General features: G+C 50.5%; 2 protein-coding genes and 1 pseudogene across 6 annotated transcripts; all 3 read left to right on the top strand.

The window, feature by feature from the left end:
• The first annotated feature begins 1529 nt into the window (after nucleotides 1–1529).
• MAGIX (MAGI family member, X-linked) lies at nucleotides 1530–7275 on the top strand. Of its 5 annotated transcripts, XM_060183608.1 has the most exons (7): nucleotides 1726–1864; nucleotides 1951–2177; nucleotides 2615–2761; nucleotides 4286–4368; nucleotides 4453–4680; nucleotides 4804–4978; nucleotides 6767–7275. In XM_060183608.1, exons 3-7 carry the CDS (start codon nucleotides 2707–2709, stop codon nucleotides 7075–7077), a joined length of 852 nt encoding a protein of 283 aa, XP_060039591.1. In that variant the 5' UTR covers nucleotides 1726–1864; nucleotides 1951–2177; nucleotides 2615–2706; the 3' UTR covers nucleotides 7078–7275. The 5 variants fall into 5 exon arrangements, with proteins under 5 accessions (XP_016046446.1, XP_016046447.1, XP_060039592.1 ...); XM_016190960.2 differs by lacking the exon at nucleotides 1951–2177 and having other exon boundaries at nucleotides 1530–1950; XM_016190961.2 differs by lacking the exon at nucleotides 1951–2177 and having other exon boundaries at nucleotides 1671–1864.
• Nucleotides 7276–10866: 3591 nt separating this feature from the next.
• LOC132535957 (U2 spliceosomal RNA) lies at nucleotides 10867–10973 on the top strand (annotated as a pseudogene).
• A 1415-nt stretch (nucleotides 10974–12388) lies between these two features.
• On the top strand, nucleotides 12389–20553 carry PLP2 (proteolipid protein 2). Its single transcript, XM_007529420.3, has 5 exons — nucleotides 12389–12623; nucleotides 18431–18583; nucleotides 18705–18800; nucleotides 20061–20151; nucleotides 20296–20553. Exons 1-5 carry the CDS (start codon nucleotides 12528–12530, stop codon nucleotides 20316–20318), a joined length of 459 nt encoding a protein of 152 aa, XP_007529482.1. The 5' UTR covers nucleotides 12389–12527; the 3' UTR covers nucleotides 20319–20553.
• The last annotated feature ends 692 nt before the right edge of the window (nucleotides 20554–21245 follow it).

The raw sequence follows: 21245 nt of genomic DNA, 5'->3' as shown, positions 1-21245 counted from the left end.
TTTCGTAAATTCTTTATTGGGGGATTAGTGGCTGACAGTAAAATCCAATAGTTTGTACATGCACAACATTTCCCAGTTTTCCACATAATACAACCCCCATTAGGTCCTCCTCTGACATCATGTTCCAGGACCTGAACCCTACTCCCCACCACAGAGTCTTTTACTTTGGTGCTACATTAAAAAAAATTAAGATTGGGGGCTGGGCGGTGGCGCAGTGGGTTAAGCGCACATGGTAGGAAGTTCAAGGACCCGCTAGGCATCCCTGTTCGAGCCCCTGGCTCCCCACCTGCAGGGGGGTCACTTCACAAGGGATGAAGGAGGTCTGCAGGTGTCTATTTTTCTCTCCCCCTCTCTGTCTTCCCCTTCTCTCTCAGTTTCTCTCTGTCCTTTCCAACAACAACGACAGCAATAATAACAATAACGATAAACAACAAGGGCAACAAAAGTGGAAAAATGGCCTCCAAGAATAGTGGATTTGTAGTGCAGGCACAGAGTCTCAGCAATAACCCTGGAGGTAAAAAAAAAAAAAAAATCAACAACAACCATAAGACAACAACAGGGAAAAGAAATAAATACTTAATAAATAAAACATTACAAATTAAGATCAATTTATTGGGGGCCAAGCGGTGGCACACCTGGTTAAGCGCACATAGTATCTAGCACAAGAACCTGCACAAGCATCTGGGTTCAAGCCCCCGCTCCCCACTTACAGGGGCTCCACTTCACCAGGGCTGAAGCAGGTCTGCAAGTGTCTATCTTTCTCCCTATCTTCCCCTCTTGTCTCAATTTCTCTCAGTCCTAGTGAGTAAAATGGGGAGGGAGACATAGCTGCCAGGAGTGGTGGATTTATAGCGCTGGCCCTGAGCCCCAACAATAACCCTGGAGGCAAAAAAAAAAAGATTTATCTACATTTAATTGTGGGATGGGAAGACTGTGGCACATGTGATGCTAAGTATTTTAACTCAGGACCTCATGCTTTTAAGCCCAACACTTTATCCACTGTACCACCTTCTGGTCCTATTATTATTATTATTATTATTATTAGTAGTAGTAGTAGTAGTAGTAGTAGTAGTAGTAGTAAGTCTTTCTTCTAAGCCTCAAATCTAGGCCCCCCGCAGCCCCTCCACTCTCCAGGCAATCTGCCATTGGGAGCATTGCAAAGCCCCCGCCCCAACTCTATCATGCCTAAGCATGATATCCCAGATTCTCCAAACTTTTCTCTCCTTCTCTCAGATAGAGAAGGCAAAAAAAAAAAAAAGCAGAGAATGAAAGAAACCACAATACAGAATCTTCCTTCAGTGTGGCGAGGGTTGGGCTCAAACCTGCATCGTGCACATGGCAAAGCAGCGTACTCGCCAAGTGAGCAATTTCACCTGCCCCCAGATGCTCCAAAGGGCACCCTTTCATTCCTCCAACTTCACCATACTTTTCCGAACCCCCCCTCCAGCGGCTCAGGCCACAGGTCACACCAATGGAAGGTGCTCATTTTACCCAAAGCTGTATTGGAGGGAGGCCATAGACTTGTATTCCTGCTTTTCCTTTGTCAGAGGCCAGCACACAGCGAGGGTGGGGTGGGGAGCAGTTCGTGGATCTGGCTGTGCCTTCGGGTGGAAAGAGGAGCTCGGGTCCACACCCCCGTGGTAACCGAGGCCTGAGGCCAGATGGGTCACTGCACCGGCCTAGCGCTGCTCACGGGACCAGCCGGCCTCATTGGCGTCCAGACCTTGGCGGGCCTCCAGGTGACAGCGCCCAGGGCTCCAAGGGTGTCTTTGGCGGCCTCGAGTCCACCGCCCCCCCCCACCCCACTTGCAGGTCATGGAGCGGCTCGCGGGGGAAGCCACCAACCGGAGGGAGAACAGAGGAGGTATCTGGGGCCCCAGGAACGGGAGTGGGAGCGTCCCTGCTCACCCTCAGCCCCGCCCGTCTGCGCCCCACCTCTCCTTCCAACAGGTGGTAAACAAAGCAGCCCAGGTGCCCTAGTGGTGGCGGAAGTGCGCAGCGACCCCGAGACCAAGCTGGGCTTCGTCCCTCCCCCCTAAAAAAAAGGAGAAAAAATCCACACCTGCACTGTAGCTGCGGGGTCAGCCCCGGGCGATGCGCAGGAGGGGGTCTGGCTGAGGTCACTGGGGACCCCTGGGACACTCAGGATCCATGACGAATTGCAGGGGGAGGTGGGGGTGAGTCAGGGTCCTGTGAGGCTATATGAAGGGAGAAAGTGGGGTGGCATTTGCCATTGGGGTTGCCTAAGGCACCTGGGGTGGGGGCTGGGGGTCTTGGGCGTGTTCTATAGGGACATGGGTGGATTCGAGTCCCCCTGTGAATTGTAGGGGGAAGACGGAGACTCTGAGGGGAGTGGTCAGAGACCTCCTGAGCTGTTCATTGGGTGTTCCGAGACCGTAGGGGGGCAGTGGGGGGTCTAAGACTATACCCGCAATAATCTGAGGGCAGTGGGGAGGCGGGAGAGGCAGTTGGTGACCTGGGGAGGGGATCTCCAGGGATCTGGAGGGGAACGTCCAGGTTTTGGGATGTCAGGGGGGAGAGAGTGTGGCAAGTGACATTCAGGGACTCTGGGTTAGGTGCTGACCTGTTCTTTCCCCCTTCCCCCTCCGCACAGGCCACAGCCCTCCGCCGCCCTCTGGCCCCAAAGCCCGGCAGCTTCTAGCGCGCCTGGACGCTCGCCCCCTGGCGGCCCGAGCTGCGAACGACATGGCGGCGCTGGTGCGCAGAGCTGGCACTACCTTGCGCTTGCGCCCCAAAGAATGTGCGTGAGGGGTCTGGGGCTTGGGCTTACACCCCACCCCGGGGGCAGCGTGGGGGTGGGTAGGCTGGCTGTGAATTCCAATTTAGCAGGCCCAGGACAGTTCGTTCCTCCCCGGGGCACGAGGGGGTGTGGTGTCGGAGAGGCATTTGTTGGAAAGGCGGGTCTGGGAGGGAGGATCATGGGGGCAGGGATTCCTGCTTGAAGGGAGGGAATTCTTCTAGAATATTCCTCTAGGAGGGGCTACCAGCAAGGAAGAGTGTTGGAAGATTAGTGGAGCCCCCTTGCGGTGAGGCTTGGGATAGCATCCCTGAGGAAGCGGGTGTTTGAGGTCGAAACTGTTAGCCAGGGGGCGTGGCCTCTGAGCAGTGGGGTCGGGGCCCTAAATGTCAGTCAATTGTTGAGGTTTATAGGCTAATGAGAGGGCGGGAGTTGCAGTGATCCTGAGCAGAATTCCCAAATAGCTCCGTCAGGGTGGGCGTGAGTGCGTTTTTTGAGGGAAGAGGACTGCGTGTTATTAGAGAAAAGTGGGAGAGGTTGGTTGATGTGACCGAGGTGACAGCTCATTTGAATTGTGCGTGTGTGATACCCAGATTCAAGTTCAGCCCCCACTGTACTGAAGTTAGTTTTGGTGTTATGGTCTTTTTCTTTATGCTTCTATCTAAAAAGAGAAAGGGGAAGAAAAAAAAAAGATGGGGGTGATTATTCAAATACTTGTGTGTGGAAGTTCAGGAAGTGGAATGAATTTAGTTCAATGGGGGGGGGAATAGACTTAGAAGGGTTTATTTTATTTTTATGCCAGAGCACTGCTGGGCTTTGGCTTATGGTGATGCGGAGGATTGAACCTGGAACCTTTGGCGCCTGGGCCATGAAATCCTTTTTACAAGGCGGAGTTAGATAGCATAGTGGTTATGCAGAGACTTACATTATATATACAGTCTTCTTAGATAACCATTATGCTATCTCTCCAGCCCTGCATTTTAAAATTATTTTTTAAAATATTTTTATTTCCACCGGGGTTATTATTGCTGGGACTCAGGCCTATTACAACGACCACCATTATCTCTTCTCCCTCCCCCTCCCTGTCTCCTTCCCCTTCCTCTTTCCCCAGAGCATTGCTCACTTCTGACCTAAAGTTATACAGGGGTTGAACCTGGGACCTCTGGTGTTTCAGACATGGAAGCATTTTGCATAATAAGTATTCTAGATCCCTCACCCTCTTTTTTTTTATTAGATAGGGTAGAGAGAAATTGAGGCTTGGTTAGAGAGAAAGTAAGAGAGACACCTGGGACACTACTCCACCACTCATGAAGCCCCCCCCCCCACATGTGGGGACCAGAGGCTCAAACCCAGGTCCTTCCTCACAGTATTGTGTGCACTCTACCATTTGCACCACCTGGCCCATCAGTACTTTGCATTCTAGAGGCAAAGACAAGAGATGTTGACAGGGTGTTAACTTGGGGTGCAGGTCCTTGAGAGGTTCATGGAGTTAACTGCCCACTGCCCACTGCCCCCACCCCCTTCTAGCTCTTAGCATGCAGGATGCGGCAGACATCGAGGTCACAGACAACCGACTTCCTAATGTCCCTTTGGTGGAAAACGGATCCCAGGTACCACCTTGCACTCCCCTCCCCCAATTGAGGGTCTAAGCCCAGGAGACTGGCAATGTACATACACTTCTCTCCTCACTTCAGCACCGTCGGGTAGCTCCCTGTACAGGGATGCCCCAAGTGACCCAGGGGAAGGGACACCGTGCTTCGAAGCTGCCCCCAGACTCCAGTCAGTTCTGTGTGGAACTAGTTCGTGGCCCCTCTGGCTTTGGCCTCACGCTAAGTAGTAGTCGGGGTGCAGCTGGGGGTGCTCCACTGGCTATTCGAGGACTGTTGGATGATGGGCCGGCCCAGCGCTGTGGGCGCCTGCAGGTGAGACACACACACACACACCATTTGATGTTGTTGGCCTTATTCTTGGACTTCACTTGGGGGTGCTCTCCATCTACCCTTTTGCAACACCCCCTCCCTCCCCTTTGCTTGGTCCTCCTGCAGGCTGGTGACCTCGTGCTCCACATCAACGGAGAGTCAACTCAGGGCCTCACCCCTGCTGAGGCCATGGAGAGGATTCAAGCAAGTCACTCGAGGCACCTCCGCCTTGTCATCCGAAGGCCTCTTGAGACCCACCCTGGAAGACCTAAGGGGGTGTCACGGCCCCCCAAAGGAGATGGTGGGTTTTCTAAGGTGGAGGGTTCAGGGTCTGGAAAGGAAGGGAAGGAGTAGGTAGTGTCAGTGGTAAGGATGCAGGGCTCCTTTTCTGTGAGGGGTCAAGGTAGAGCTGGAAGCAGAAGGAACTTTCTTGCTTTTTTTTTTTTTTCCTACCACCAGTTTTATTGCAGGAGCATGGTGCCTGCATGATGATTCCATCCTGGTGATCCCAATTAGATATATATAGTCCGGGTGGGGGTGCAGTGCCCCTGGTTGAGTGCACATGTTACAGTGTACAGGGACCAGGTGCAAGGCCCTGGTCCCCACCTGCAGGGGGGAAGCTTCACGAGTGGTGACGCAGGGCTGCGGGGGTCGCTCTCCTCTAAAGTCCCCTTTTCCACTGTGCCACCCCTAGTCCAATTTCTGTTTTCTCTTTTGTAAAATTATCTTTATTTATTTATTTATTGGATAGAGACAGCCAGAAATTATGAGGAAAGAGGGGATAGAGAGGAAGAGAGACAGAGAGACACCTGCAACACTGCTTCACCACTCGCAAAGCTTTCCCCCTGCAGGTGGGGACCAGGGACTTGAACCTGGGTCCTTGAGCATTCTACCATGTGTGCTCAACCAGGTGCGCCACCACCGGGATCCCTTTTTTTTTTTTTTTTTGGCCTCCAGGATTACTACTGGGGCTCAGTACCTGCACCACGAATCCACTGCTCCTGGAGGCCATTTTTCCCCCCTTTTGTTGCCCTTGTTGTTGTCTTTATTGTTGCCGTTGCTGTCGTTGTTGTTGGACAGGACAGAGAGAAACTGAAAGAGGAAGGGAGACAGAGTGGGGGAGAGAAAGATAGACACCTGCAGACCTGCTTCACTGCTTGTGAGGTGACCCTGCCCCCACAGTTGAGGAGCAGGGGGCTCGAACTGGGATCCTTACTGTCCTTGTGCATTGCGCCATGTGCTCTTAACCTACTGCGCTACCGCCTGACCCCCCTCCAATTTCTTTTTTTTTTAAATTATTTTATTTGCTAGGACAGAGAGAAATTGAGAAGAAAGGGGAGGTACAGAGAGAGAGAGGGAGAGAGAGAGAGAGACGTGCAGCACTGCGTCACCACTCGTGAAACTTTCCCACTGCAGGTGGGCTTGAACCTTGGTCCTTGCACATTGTAAAATATGCACTTAACCACGTGCACCACCACCCAGGCTCCTATTCTTTCTTTCTTTTCTTTTCTCTTTTTTTTTTTTGTTTTTACCATAGTACTACTTAGCTCTGATTTATGGTGGTACTGAGGATTGAACCTGGAAGTTTGGAGCCTCAGGCAGGAAAATCTTTTTGCATAAGCACCATTATTTCCCTGTCCTAAATAATAATAATAGTTATTATTATTATTTTACCAGAACATTGCACAGTTCTGGTTTATGGTGGTGCTGAGGATTGGCTGAATTTTTTAAAGTAACTATTATTTACACGAGAGGGACACACACACACACACGCGGACACACGGACACACGGACACACACTGAGAGAATGAGAACAGCAGAGTACCACTTTGGAACAAGTGATGCCAGGGATAGAACTCAAGATCTCATGTTTGAGAGTCCAAAGCTTTACCCACTGAGCCACTTTCTGGGCTGCAGAGTCTTTTTTTTTGTTGTTGTTTTTGTTTTTTGTCTTTTGTTTTTCTAAGAGGAAGCAGGCTCTGCTTCCCGTAACTTTTAGGGTCACCAGGTCATTTACACTTAAGAGTATCAGCACTCTTGTCTCCCACACCCCAGCCTGATCTAACCCGCAGCCCTACTATATCCCCAGATCACAGCCCGGATCCGGGTAGACAAGACGTCCAGAGATCTTGCAGCGCCAGCATTTCCCCCTCGCAGTTTGCCAACTCCCCATCCGTGATTCCCCAAACCCAGGTCAGGAGGGAACCTAACTTACAAGGGGCTGCGGACAGCCCCGCAGTTCCTCCCGCAGAGCTCGGAACTGAAGGCCCTGACGACAGAATCCCCGGTTCTCCGGGTCCCTGGCTGGTACCCAGCGACGAGCGGCTAGCGCGCGCCCTGGGGGTCCCGGGGAGCGCGCAGCTGCTTCTCGAGGTGGCGGCTGGAAGGCGGAGGCACTGAGCGGGCACCCGACAGCTGGCGCTAGCTGGGCAGTGGCCAACCCGGACACGACGGGTTCCTCGGGAGACCGCTTCCCTTTAGCCCCACCCCCCCTCCTGGCCCGCTCACCGTCGGCTGGGCCGGTCCTCCCACACTAGCCAGCCTTGCGCGTCGTGTTTCGGGCGGGGGAGGTAATAAAATGGTTTGTTTCAGTCTGGACTTGCCAGGTGCTCCGAGCTGGGTGGGGCTCCCCCATCCACCCCAGCGAAGAGGGGGGTGAGTTGGGTGGATCTGGCTTGGCGGAGGTAGTCGGATTCTGCAGTGCTGGTTTCTTTCCCCCGTGGGCAGGCTGTGCTTTTGTGGGTCTGCAAGACAGGCATGCTTTACCCCCTACTCCACTCTAGTTATTTGTTTATTTATTGACAGAGAAATCAAAAAGGGAGTGGGGAGATAGATGTATATATATAGAGAGAGACAGAGACAGAGAGACACCTGTAGCACTGCTTCACCACTTGTGAAGTTTTCCCCCTGCAAGTCGGGACTGGGGACTCAAATCCCGGGTCCTTGTGCACTGTAACATGTGCACTCAACCAGGTGGGCCATCACCCAGCCCCCCATTTTTTTAAGTATTTTTCCCTCTCAACATACATACACACACACAGATAGATAGAGAGAGAAAGAGAGGGAGGGAGGGAGATAGAGAGAGAGATACATTGAAGTTCCCTCCAGTGTGGTCAGGGTCAGGCTTGAATCTGGGGCACACACATGGCAAAGCGGCGTGCTATCCAAGTGAGCTATTTTGCTGGCCCTCTCTCCCTATTTTGTTTCTTTTAGCCATCTCCAGCTTCTCTCCCCTCCCACTTTCATTCATTCCCCCTTTTTTGTTTCTTTTGTTTTATATATATATATATATATATAATATTTATTTATTCCCTTTAGTTGTCCTTCTTTTATTGTTGTAGTTATTGTCATAGTCAATGACTGCCACCTCTCCAGATTCAAAGGAGGTCTCGAAACTTTACATCAGGCTCAACCTGACTCTGTTGACTGGCTACGGAAGAAGGGCAAACGCTAGAAGAAAAAAGTTATTGTCATTGTTATTGATGTCATCGTTGTTAGATAGGACAGAGAGAAATGGAGAGAGGAGGGGAAGACAGAGAGGGGGAGAGAAAGATAGACACCTGCAGACCTGTTTCACCGCCTGTGAAGCGACTCCCCTGCAGGTGGGGAGCTGGGGGCTCGAACCAGGATCCTTCTGCCTGTCCTTGTGCTTCACGCCATGTGCACTTAACCCGCTGTGCTACTGTCCCTTTTTGTTTCTTTTGAATCATTTTATTGTGGGGTTAATGATCTACAGGACAGTTGTTGACACAAAGGTACTGATTCTCAGCTCCCTGTGATAGGTGCCTGCAAAATAATCTCTCCTGCATTCTAGGTCCTTTTCCACCATCATGCACCAGGACCACCACAGCCTCTCTACTCCCTTCCTCCCTCTTTTCCCAGAGCCCTTTGCTTTGGAGTGTTTTGTTTCTTTATGATAGAGAGAGGGGACAGAACCAAAGCATCACTTTGGTACATGCAATACCAAGGATCAAACTCAGGACCTTTTGTTTTTAGATCCATGGCTTTAGCAGCTGCACCACCTCCTAGGCTGCCTTATTATTATTATTATTATTATTAATAATTTATTTCTTTATTGGGGAATTAATGCTTTACATTCAACAGTAAATACAATAGTTTGAACATGCATAACATTCCCCAGATTCCCATTTAACAATACAACCCCCACTATTTCATTCATCATTTTTCATGGTATTATTATTTTTTTAATACTTACTTATTGGGCTGGGGAGATAAGCATAATGGTTCTGCAAAAGACTTTAGTGCCTGAGGCTCTGAGGTTCAATCCCCACTATCATTATAAGCCAGAGGTGAGCAGTGCTCTGGTTTGGAGAGAGAGAGAGAGAGAGAGAGAGAGAGAGAGGGAGATAGAGAGAGGAGACACGAATCAAGGCATCCTTCTGGAACATGCAATGCCAGAGATCGAACTTGGAACCTCACATTTCTAAGTCCTGCGCTTCAGTCATTTTGGGAAGTGTGCAGGACTAAAAGGTAATGATTACAGGAGGCCTAGGGTGTCCTGGGGGTGTGTGTGGTTGAGACAGCTTGCTCTAATGTACCCACACCCTTGCCCAAGCATTACTGATCCCTCTACAGAGGACCCCCAGACAGCAAGGCTAGAGTCGAAGCTGGGTGGCTGCCTTGCTGGGGAGTCTGCTGTCTTTCACTTCCTGCCGGCTAGGCCAGTTTTCCCTGGCACACAGCACTGCCACCACCCTCAGGGCACCGGCTGGGGCCTCCGCAACCCCCTTTGGGGAGGAGTCCAGAAGGTGTGAGTCAGCCCAGACAGCTAAAAAAAGGCTGTTGGAGCGCGGGGACCACGCCCCCTTCTCCCGAGGGATGGTGACAAGCAGCCTCTGGGCTTGTGGCCACAGGCCACCGCGTGGGGCGTTCCCAGCTGGAGGAGAGGCCTGACTTGTTGCTATCTCGGGAAGAATCCCAAATCTGGGGCTTATATGGTCAGGGGGCACTGCAACCTGGGTAGCCCTGCTGAAGCCACTAGCTTGCGACCAGAAATGCCAGTCACCGCCTCTGTCAACACATCCTGAACTCTTGGTGTAGGTCCTCCCAGCCTGAGAAGGAAGCTGTGGTTGAGCTGAAAATGGGCCGCTCTCACTCCTATGGGGAGGACTGGGCGAGGGAGTGAGGGGAATGATAGGATCAGACTTGCAGTGACCAGGTGGCTGCGGGCAGGGCAGAAGGACAACAAAGCTGGACTAGGCCTTGGTATCAAACTGGTGGCTCACCCGGTAGAGTGCACACATTGCCCAGTGTGAGGACCTGGGTTGGAGCACTGGGCCACCACATGGGAGCCCCTGCAGGGAAGGAAGCTTCAAAAATAGTGGGAGCAGGGCTGTGGTGTCTCCCCATAACTCTCTGTCTCTTTCACCTCCCCAATCTCATTCAGTCCCATCTCCCCGTCTATCTAGATGGGAGAAAAAAATGGCCACCAGGAGTGGATAAGTCGTGCAGACACCAAACCCCAGTGCTAACACTGGTGACAAAATAAAATAAAGCCTTAAGTAGTTAGTACTGGAGGCAGTACAGGATATGGGCCTGGGCTTCTGTGTTTTCCCTGACTCAGAGCCTGGTCCAAGTCACACCCAGGAAGCTAATGACAGTCCCCCCCCCTTCCTTTACCATTTACTTGGACTTATCCCTGTGGCCACCTTTGCTGGCACTATCTGTTTCCATCTAGGTACTACATCCTGCTGTGTTCATTCTCCAGAGGAGAGGGGAAATGTGGCCTAGGGAGTAGAGATAGCTCCGGGTCGAGTGCCAAAGCAAGATTTTATCAGGGCTTGAGGTCCAAGCCTGTCCTGTTAATTCTTCACACTTGACATGTATTCATTGAGCATTAGCTGTTTAAGTATGCTCTGTGATTGATTCGGGGCAGATACTGGGGGGGGGGGTGCAAAACAATCAAGATGCCTGCCCTTGTGTAGCTGGTGTGTGTGTGTGTGTGTGTGTGTGTGTGTGTGTGTGTGTGTGTCAGGGTGGGGGGGTAGACAGATGCCACAAAACAAAAGAGTGAATAAAGAAATGATAGTGCCAGGCAGCCTGGGAAGTGGCACAATGGATAAAGTGCTAGACTCTCAGGTTTGGAGTCCCAAGTTTGATCTCCGGCATCACATGTGGCAGTGATTGATGCTCTCGTTTTTTCCCTCTCACTCTTACAAATAAAGCTGAATTGTTTTTTGGCCTTTTGGCTAAGATCGAGTGTAGTATCTGTTCTTAATCAGTTTAATAAATAAATCGGAAAGGGTGGATTTCATCCTGTCCACTATCCAATCACTCAGTAGCCTCACTGGAAAGAAAGGGAGTCTTTTGTTGGGTTTTGAGGGGTCCTGGGTTGGTGGGCGGAGAGCACGCATCTGTCATACTCCCACTAATTAATAAACCCATGTTCCTTCCCCATTCTTTTTTCCATCGCCCCCAAGATGTATTTATAGTAGAGAAGCAGAACATCACTCTGACACACGTGAGGCCAGAGGCCAAACCCTGAACCCCCTGATTGTGAGGATCCACAGCCTTTGCCATGACACCACCTCCAGGGCGACCAGCTCCCTCTGCTTAGATCTTAGGAAACCAGACTCAGCACTTGAAGCAGTACTTCTCCCAAGACTGCAGAACAGAGAGCAAGACCCAGGGTTCTGAGACTGCTAATGAATGCTGCCCGGGTCCTGCTGGCTTCATTCCGAGTCTCATTCCCATTGTTGTTAAGAGCCTTGTTCCAGGAACCCCAAATCCTGAAAGCCCTGGAAATGAAGCCCCACCTCCAGCATCTTTTGAGTACAAAACCCGACCTCACCTAAAAAGGTACAATTTTCATTCCTTGCTTAACCACACCTTTCATTGAGGAAATGCTGTTTTTTTAAAACAGGACAGCTGCAGAAACCGCTGCAACAGTGCTAAGAAATATACTATCGGATAGCAAGCAGCAGAGGGAGAAAATAAGTGCAACTGAGGAAGCATTACACTCAAGAGCATGAGGTTTTGAGTTTGAATTCTGGCAGTGCACATGTCAGAGTGATAGCTCTGGTCCTCTCTCTACATAATAAATACATCCTTCAATAAATACATCTTCAAAACAAAACAGAAGCCATGCTGAGGCAGCCCTAGGAGATATCTCGGTGGCACAGTGCATAAGGCATTGGACTCTCCAGCATAAGTTCTGAGTTTGATCCCTGGTATTACATGCACCAGAGTGGTGCTCTGGTTCTCTCTTATAAATACAAACATAAGAAAAAAAAAAAAAAGAAAGAAAAAAGAAGTAAAAAAATGCATAAATACTTAAATAATTGCCCCCATATGCACTGGGGAAACGTTTTAAAAGGTCTGAAATACTTCTAAAATCTCAAACAGCCTTAATCCTGGCAACATACTGGACTCTGCCCGTTGCGATGGGCTGACTAAATTTCATAGGTAAACTGAGTCACGCTTTCCCAAAGCTGGATCCCTGAGGTACTAAATTGAGGTAGCTAGCCCCAGGGGCCTTCATCTCAAAGGGCAAAGGATCTCGCCATCAAGGTGCAGGGCTTTTAAGACTGGCACCCCTACACATAGGGGGGCCCTCTCAGCTGGGATAGGGGGAACTGTTGTGCACTAGGCTGGGAGTATCCTCGGTGGGCGGGGCCAGGGGGCTTCCGGGGCGTCAGCCACCTGGCCCGCCCCCCTCCGGCCCCGCCCGCTTCTCCACGGTGATTCACTCCCTCCTTCGCTTGGGGGCCCCCTTCCCGGCCAGACGGCGGGCTAGACAACTGAGCGTGCAGTGTCCTCGAACTCACAAGCGAGCCCACAGATCTTCGGAGCTTCTCCCACCCTCCACGAGGGACTCGGATTCACTCCCCATGGCGGACTCTGAGCGCTACTCGGCCCCCGGCTGCTGGGCCGCCTGCACCACCTTTGGGCGCAGCCGAAAGGGGCTGCTCCTGCTCTCCGAGATTGTGAGCGTACCGGGCCGGGCGGGTGGGCGAGGGCGGGTGGCGGCGGGTCAACGCGGGGCTGAGGGGGGAGGCCTGTGGGGGTCGGGTTTGCGGGCGGCGCGGGAGAGGGACGCTCGTTAGTGGAGCGCGGCTGCGGGAGGCTGTGGGGGGGAGGCCCAACACGGGGGCGTAGGGGGGTCGGGAGAGTTTGGAGAAGGTGAGCTGGCGCTGCGGGTTGACGGGGCAACGCCTAGAGTCCCAAGCCCAGATGGGGGGGGGGGGCGTGGAGGGAAATGGAATGGACTCAAGGGTGGGCCCGTCAGAGGGGTCCTCAAGGCTTGGGAGGTGCCCCCCCTTGGCCGGGCGTGGCGTGGCCTGAGCGCTGCAGGGCGGGCTGGCCGAGCGCCCAGGGGCGGGGCCTGCTGGGGTGGGGCCCCCAGCGCGCGGTGGGGTGTCCCGCCCTGCTGCTTTCCCTCACCTTTCACGTTGGTGGGGCCCGGAGGTCCTTAACTAGCCCGATCTCCTCCGGGGTTACCGCTCTCCCTTAGAGACTGCACCTCAATTGGTTGAGCTCCTTCTTTCCTTGGTTTTATTTTACTTACTAATCACTTTTTTCTTACTCCCCCCCCACTACCCCCCCCACTGTTCAGCTCCGGCTTCTGGTGCTGCAGGGGATTGAACCTGCTACCTCAGAGCCTCAGGCCTGAGAGCTGTTGTGTAACTGCTGTGTCTCTCCCCACCTGCCTTTGAGTCACTGGTGAAAGGGGTTCTGCCCCCTTATCTGAGCCCTGCCTGCCTCTCCAGGGTCATTCTTAGCGCTTCCCAAAGTGGTTGCCCCAGGGAACCACAGGTTCCACGTGAGGCTCCCAAGCTACCTGCTCCACCATCGAGGCTCCCAAGGCATGCCATACTAGTGGGGTGATTCCGGGCTAGTCATTTAACCTCCCCGTGCCTCACTTTTCTCACCTATAAAATAGTACTGACCGTGTGGCACAGCATATGTTACCACGTGAGAGGCCCGGGGTTCAAGCCCTAGGGTTTGATGGTGGGGTTGAGGAGCTTCAGAAGTGGTGGGGCAGTGCTACAGCTGCTTCCCCTCCCCTCCCCTCCCCTCTCCCCTCCTCTCCCCTCCCCTTAAAAAGAAAATAGCTCACCTGGGTAATACTCAGTTTTGTCATGTGCATGACCTGGGTTCGAGCCTGACCCCCCACCCACTACATTAAAGAACCCCCTCCCTCCCTCTCTCTCCTTCTCTCCCTCTCTCTCCCTCTCTCTCACCCTTTTCCCCTACCTCTCCCCCTCCCTTTCTAGCTCTTAAAAAAAGTAAAAAAGGGGGCTCCGGCGGTAGTGCAGCAGGTTAAGTGCACTGCACGTGGCGCAAAGCCAAGGACCGGTGCAAGGATCCCGGTTCGAGCCCCAGCTCCCCACCTGCAGTGGAGTCGTTTCACAGGTGGTGAAGCAGGTCTGCAGGTGTCTATCTTTCTCTCCCCCTCTCTGTCTTCCCCTCCTCTCTCCATTTCTCTCTGTCCTATCCAACAACTAACGACATCAACAATAACAATAACCACAGTAAGGCTACAACAGCAAGGGCAACAAAAGGGGGAAAAATGGCCTCCAGGAGCAGTGGATTCATGGTGCAGGCACTGAGCCCCAGCAATAACCCTGGAGGCAAAAAAAAAAAAGTAAAGAAAGGAAATGGAAAAATTGGCCACAGGGAATGGTGAAGTTGACCAGGTACTCAGCCCAAGTGATAACCTAGGTGGCTAAAATAAAATAAAAATAGTGATATGCTACTCACTTCACTACGTCATTGTGAAGATTACACGAATTAGCACGTGTTTTGGTGTTGTGTTTGTTTTTCTTTTCTTCCTTCTCCACCTCTTCCCATTCTTCACCTTCCCTTTTTTTTACATTTTTTCCTTTATTAGGGGATTAATGTTTTGCAGTCACCAGTAAATACAATAGTTTGTACATTCATAACATTCTTTCTCCTTTAAAACCACCAGCAGTAGGGAGTTGGGCGGTAGCACAGCAGGTTAAGTGCAGGTGGGGCAAAGCGCAAGGACCAGCATAAGGACCCCGGTTCGAGCCCCCGGCTCCCCACCTGCTGGGGAGTCCCTTCACAGACGGTGAAGCAGGTCTGCAGGTGTCTATCTTTCTCTCACCCCTCTGTCTTTCCCTTCTCTCTCCATTTCTCTCTGTCCTAGCCAATAACAACAACATCAATCAGAACTACAAAAAGGGCAACAAAAGAGAATAAATAATAAATAAATACTAAAAAACAAACAAACAAACAAATAACACCAGCAGTGGGGAGTCAGCCGGTAGCGCAGCGGGTTAAGCGCATGTGGCACAAACTTAAGGACCAGCTTAAGGATACTGGTTCAAGCCTGGCTTCCCACCTGCAGGGGAGTCACTTCACAAGCAGTGAAGCAGGTCTGCAGGTGTCTATCTTTCTCTCCCCCTCTCTGCCTTCCCCTCCTCTCTCCGTTTCTTTCTGTCCTAGCCAACAAAGATGACATCAATAACTGCAAAAAAAAAAAAAGGTAACAAAAAAAGGGAATAAATAAATAAATATTTAAAAAAAAAACCCACCAGCAGTATTGAGTTCTGCTGGTTTATGGTGGTGCTGGGGATTGAACCTGAGACTTTGGAACCTCAGGCATGACATGAAAGTTCTCTCTCTGATTTACAAAGGGTTTTTAAAAAATGTTTATTTAGGAGTAGAGGAGATAGCATAACGTTTTTGCAAACAGATTCTCATGCCCCCGAGGCTCCAAGGTCCCAAGTTCAATCTTAGCTACCACCATAAGCCAGAGCTGAGCAGTGCTGTGGTTTAAAAAAATTATATATATATGGGGTTGGTAAATGGATAACCTGGTAGAGCAGAACTTTGTTATGATGGAGGCCCTGGGTTAAAAACCTTCCACGGTAGTGCAGAGGGTTAAACACACATGGCGCAAAGCACAAGGACCAGAGTAAGGATCCTGGTTTGAACCCCTGACTCCCCACCTGCAGAGGAGTCGCCTCACAAGCAGTGAAGCAGGTCTGCAGGTGTCTATCTTTCTCTCCCCCTTTTTGTCTGCCCCTCCTCCCTCCATTTCTCTCTGTCCTATCCAACAATGACATCAATAGCAACAACAATAATAACCACACCAACGATAAAACAAAGACAACAACAGGGAAATAAATAAATAAATATTTAGAAAAAAAATTTCCACACCACGTAGAATACCACAACACAAGGAAAGCTTTACCAGTGTGGTGTTATGGTGTCTCTCCTACTCTGTTTTATTTATTTATTTTTTTAAAAAACGTGTTTATTTTAATTGTTGAGAGAAAAACAGAGAGACTGGAACACTGTTCAACTCTGGTTTATGTTGGTGCTGGAGATTGAATTTGTGACCTCAGAGCCTCAGGCATGAAAGTTTTTTTTAATATATTTATTTTATTTATTCCTTATGTCGGTCCGTGCGCTTCGCACCACCTGCGCTTAATCCGCTGCACTACCGCCCGACTCACAATGAAAGTTTTTTTGCAGAACTATTATTCTGTCTCCCCTGCCCACTGTCTCTATATCTGATGTTTAAAGGCAAAAAAAAACACACTAAAATTTTAGTTTGCTACTTATTATTACCAGATTATTACTGGGGCATAGTGCTGGCACTACGAATTTATGGCTCCCAGTTCCGTTTTTTTTTTTTCTGATTAATTCTTTTGTTTTTAAATATTTATTTGTTCCCTTTTGTTGCCCTTGTAGTTATTATTGTTGTTGTTATAGATGTCGTTGTTGGATAGGACAGAGAGAAGTGAAGAGAGGAGGGGAAGAAGGGGAGAGAAAGACAACTGCAGACCTGCTTCACCACTTGTGAAGCGACTCCCCTGCAGGTGGGGAGCCGGGGACTCAAACCGTGATCTTTATGCTGGTCCTTGCACTTTGCGCCACCTGCGCTTAACCTGCTGCACTACCGCCCCACTCCCCTGATTAATTTTTTATTAGATAGGATAGCAAGAAATTGAGAAAGGACAGGGAGATAGAGAGGGGGAAAGAAAGATAAGACCCCTGCAGACCTGTGGAACCACTGCTGCTGGGGAGCGGGGGCTTGAACCATGTCCTTGTGCTTGGTGATATGTGCACTTAATCAGGTGTGCTACCACCTGGCCCCAATTTCTTATTTTTGTGTTACTGCCACTGGGGCTATCACTGGAATCTGGTGACTGCACAACAAATCCACCACGCATAGTAATAATTTATTATTATTTTTTCTTCTGATTGAAATTGAGAGGTTAGAAGAGGGAAAGAGGGGGAGAGAGAGAGAGACAGAGAGAGACAACTGCAGCCCTGCTTCACTGTTCCTGAAGCTTCCCCCCCTGCAGGTGGGGACTGGGGGCTTGAACCTGGGTCCTTGCCCATGGTCAGTAATGTGTACACTTTACCAGGTATGTCACCACCTGTCCCTCCTCCCTCTGCTACACTATTACCAAAGCACTGCTCATCTGTTATTGGTGGTGTAGGGGATCAAACCTGGGATCTCTTGCATGCATGTTCTCTTCAACTGCCACTCTATCTTCCTGCCCCATTGTGTTGTTCCTCAAACAATATTTAGGGGCCTGGCAGTAGCACACCCAGTAGAGCACACACAGTACAGTGTACAAGGGCCTGGGTTCAGCTCCATGGACCTCACCTGTGGGGGGGAGATTCACTAGCAGTGAAGCAGTGCAGTACTGCTGGTGTTTTTGTCTTTTCCCCCATCCCTCTTAATTTCTCTGTCTTAATAAAGGGACAGGGTTGGTTACTGGGAATGGTGGATTCATATGTATGCACCGAGACCATGATGACCTTGATGGCAATAATCAAAAACAAACAAAATATATCAACCAGAGAGGTGGCACAGTGGATTAAGCATTGGATCCTCAAACATGAGGTCCCTAGTTCAATCCTGGCATTGTTTGTACCAGACTGAAGCTCTGGATCTTTTTGTCCTTCATATATATATATATATAGGATAGGACAGGGAAAAATGTTGAGAGGAGGGGAAGACAGAGAGGGGGAAAGAAAGACAGACACCTGCAGATCTGTTTCATCGCCTGTGAAGTGACTCCCCTGCAGGTGGGGAGCTGGGGGCTTGAACTGGGATCCTTATGCAGGTCCTTGCTCTACCACCCGACTCCTGTCCTTGTTTTATTGTTGTAGTTATTATTGATGTCGTCGTTGGATAGGACAGAGAGAAATGGAGAGAGGAGGGGAAGACAGAGAGGGGGAGAGAAAGATAGACACCTGCAGACCTAATTCACCGCTTGTGAAGCGACTCCCCTGCAGATGGGGAGCTGGGGGCTCGAACCAACCGGGATCCTTGTGCCTGTCCTGTGCTTGACTCACATCACTACCACCCAACTCCATATATATATATATATGTTTTATTTATTAATGAGAAAGATAGGAGAAGAGAGAACCAGACATCACTCTGGTATATGTGCTGCCAGGGATTGAACTCAGGACCTCATGCTTGAGAGTCCAATACTCTCAATTATATATATATATTTTTAAAGAAGACTAACATCTCAGGAAGTAGCACAGAAGATAAAATGTTGGGCTTCCAAGCATGAGGTCGTAAATTTCAATCCCTGGCATCACCTGTGATCATTCTCTTTGATAAATAAAGGAATCTTTTTTTTTTTTTTTAATGATAGCTAGACCACAGCAGTGTCTGGCCCTTACCTCCCACGCTGGCTGCACTGCACGCACCTGAGTTCCTCCATTTCAGACCTCCTCCCACGGCCGTGCAGCCATCGGCTGAGCCCCGTCCCCCTCCCCCTCCCGCCTGCAGGTAGTGTGCCTGGTGATCCTGATCTGCTTCAGTGCCTCCACCTCCGCCTACTCCTCCCTGTCTGTGGTGGAGCTGGTCCTGGCCACGGTCTTCTATGTCATTTACATGTGTGACTGGCACACCAAGATGCACTTCATCCACTGGCCCTGGAGTGTGAGCTGGGGCTGGGGGCGGGCAGAAAGGGAGGGGGGAAGGGAATGGGTGGTTGTGGGGGGTGGTGGAGTGGGCCTGGCGGGACAGTCGCTCACCTCCCCCTTCTCCCTGCACCACACAGGACTTCCTCCGCTCCTTCATAGCCGCTGTCCTCTACCTGGTCACCTCCATTGTTGTCCTGGTGGAGCGTGGAAACGGCTCCAGGATCGCCGCCGGGGTAATGCCCATGAGGAAGGGGAGGGGGGTCTTTAATTTTTTTTCTTTTTTTGAAATTTTTGATCGATTATTATTTAGTTTTTGGACAGAGACCGCCAGAAAGCGAGAGTGTAGTTGGGAGATAGGGAGAGAGACAGAGACACGTGCATCACTGCTTTACCACTGTTGAAGTTTTCCTCCTGTAGGTGGGGACTGGAGGGGGGGGGGCTTGAACCTGTATAGGACAGAGAGAAATTGAGAGGAAGGGGAGATAGAGGGAGATAAAGACACCCGCAGACCTGCTTCACCGCTCATGAAGTGGACTCCCTGCAGTTGGGGAGCGGGTGCTCCAACCTGGGTCCTCGTGTTTGGTAATAATGTGCGCTTAACTGGGTGTGCCACTGCCCAGCCCCCGGTTTTCTGTATGTATTAATTGGGGGTGGGGGTAGAGACACCCCGCATCAGGATCAGGGCTGGTGAAATAACTCACCTGGAGAGAATACATTGCTTTGGTCAGTGAAGCAGAGAATCACTCTGGCACATTCAATGCCAAGATCAAAATCAAGATTTCATGCTTGAGGGGGTCAGGCGGTAGCACAGCTGGTTAAGTGCATGTGGCGCAAAGTGCAAGGACAGGCAAAAGGATCCTGGTTCGAGCCCCCGGCTCCCCACCTGCAAGGGAGTCGCTTCACAGGCGGTGAAGCAGGTCTGCAGGTATCTATCTTTCTCTCCTCCTCTGTCTTCCCCTCCTCTCTCAATTTCTCTCTGTCCTATCCAACAACGAACGACATCAACAACAACAATAATAATAACCACAACAAGGCTGCAACAACAAGGGCAACAAAAGAGGGAAGATAGCCTCCAGGAGCAGTGGATTCATGGTGCAGGCACTGAGCCCCAGCAATAACCGTGGAGGCAAAAGAAAAAAAAAGATTTCATGCTTGAGAGTCTAGTGTTTTATGTAACATACCACCCCTGCCCCCTCCCCATTTGAAGATGTATGAAAGGGACAGAGAGAGAGAGAGAGAGAGAGAGAGAGAGAGAGAACCAGAGAACCAGAACATCACTGGCACATGTGATTCCAGGCATCAAACTCAGCATGAACCTGAGAGTCCAAGGTTTATTCACTGCGCCACCTCCTGGCCCACCAGAGTCCTATCTCTTGGCCTTGTCCTGGTTTCTCTTGGCTTTCCCAATGTGGACTTGAGTCACCATCCCTGGATAGGGGTGGGGAGGGTTGAGTAAACTGACCATCTTGATTACCCCCCCTGCACCCCCACAGGTACTTGGTCTAGGTGTTACATTCCTCTTTGGATATGATGCTTATTTCACCTTCCCTTTGCGCCAGCAACGACACACAGCGGCACCTACTGGTAAGAGTGTGTGTATGCCAGCTACTCCCCATTTGTAGCTATGTCTTTCCTGCCATGTAAGTCCTCTAAGCCTCAGTATTCTCATCTGTCAAATGGGCAAATGGAATCAACCGGCTCTTCCTCTTGTCTCTTTTTTGCTTGCAGACCCTGCAGACGGGCCAGTGTAGGCGAACTCCACAGCCAGCAAATCACACCTCCGCCTCCTAGCCCTGCCCCACCTCCAAACTCTCTCACTTCCAAGTTCAAGTGCCTCTTCTGGAAAACTTGTCTTCCAGGATGCCCAGTGTTGCTGCCTTCACGACTATCTACATCCCTCTGTCCCTCTCCCCTCCGTAGTAACCAAATGACGACACCAGCCCTCACTGGGCAGTGTTCTCATCTTAGTAAAAAAAAAAAACAAAACAGGAGCACTTCCAATTTCTGATTCCAGGCCCCAGGTTATGTCCTGCTCAGCCTGAGGAGGGGGGCCTGTGGAAGGTTAAGTAATAAAATACATTGTTTGAATTTATGTGAGCATGTTAATCTTTTTTTTTTCTCCCTCCACAGGGAGACAGTCTCCATGTTAATCTTTTGAGCTAGTGTGGATACATCTCTTTCTCTCTCTCTCTTTTTTTAACCAGAGCATTGTTCAGCTCTGGCTTATGGTATTGCAGGGGACTGAACCTGGGATTTTGGAGTCCCAGGCATGAGAGTCTTTTTGCATAACCGTTATGCTATCTACCCCCATATGGATACATCTCAAGCAATAAAAGGAGATGGAGGTGGGGGGATCAGTTAGGAAAGGGGGTAAAGAAGTCCAGTCTGTCTCACAACAGATATTAAATAGCTTCAGTAACACAGACAGTAGCCCAGGAAGCAGCACAAAAGCAGTGGGCAAAGCATTAGACTCAAGCATGAGGATCCAAGTTCGATCTCTGGCATCGAATGTGCCAGAAAGGTGTTCTGGTTCTGTCTTTCTATTAAATAAATCTTAGAATAATACAGTGTCAATGAAATAGTTCGCTTGGCTAGTGCAATGCTTTGCCATGTGCGTGACCCAAGTTCCAGCCAGGCCCCCTCAGCATTGAAGGAAACTTTGATGCTGTGGTCTCTTT

The sequence above is a fragment of the Erinaceus europaeus genome, chromosome X (genome assembly GCF_950295315.1).
Source record: "Erinaceus europaeus chromosome X, mEriEur2.1, whole genome shotgun sequence".
Lineage (NCBI taxonomy): Eukaryota > Metazoa > Chordata > Mammalia > Eulipotyphla > Erinaceidae > Erinaceus > Erinaceus europaeus.
Note: the sequence above shows the minus strand (reverse complement) of the source record. Positions and strands in the feature narration are given on the sequence as shown.

Excerpts from the sequence above, each read along its gene's own strand:
- PLP2 (XM_007529420.3), top strand. The coding sequence starts at position 12,528 with ATGGCGGACTCTGAGCGCTACTCGGCCCCCGGCTGCTGGGCCGCCTGC. Across the intron at positions 18,801-20,060 it reads GCTCCAGGATCGCCGCCGGG|GTACTTGGTCTAGGTGTTAC; the intron begins GTAATGCCCATG and ends GCACCCCCACAG. Across the intron at positions 20,152-20,295 it reads ACACACAGCGGCACCTACTG|ACCCTGCAGACGGGCCAGTG; the intron begins GTAAGAGTGTGT and ends TTTTGCTTGCAG.
- MAGIX (XM_016190960.2), top strand. The coding sequence starts at position 1,662 with ATGGGTCACTGCACCGGCCTAGCGCTGCTCACGGGACCAGCCGGCCTC. Across the intron at positions 2,762-4,285 it reads GCGCTTGCGCCCCAAAGAAT|CTCTTAGCATGCAGGATGCG; the intron begins GTGCGTGAGGGG and ends ACCCCCTTCTAG. Across the intron at positions 4,979-6,766 it reads ACGGCCCCCCAAAGGAGATG|ATCACAGCCCGGATCCGGGT; the intron begins GTGGGTTTTCTA and ends CTATATCCCCAG.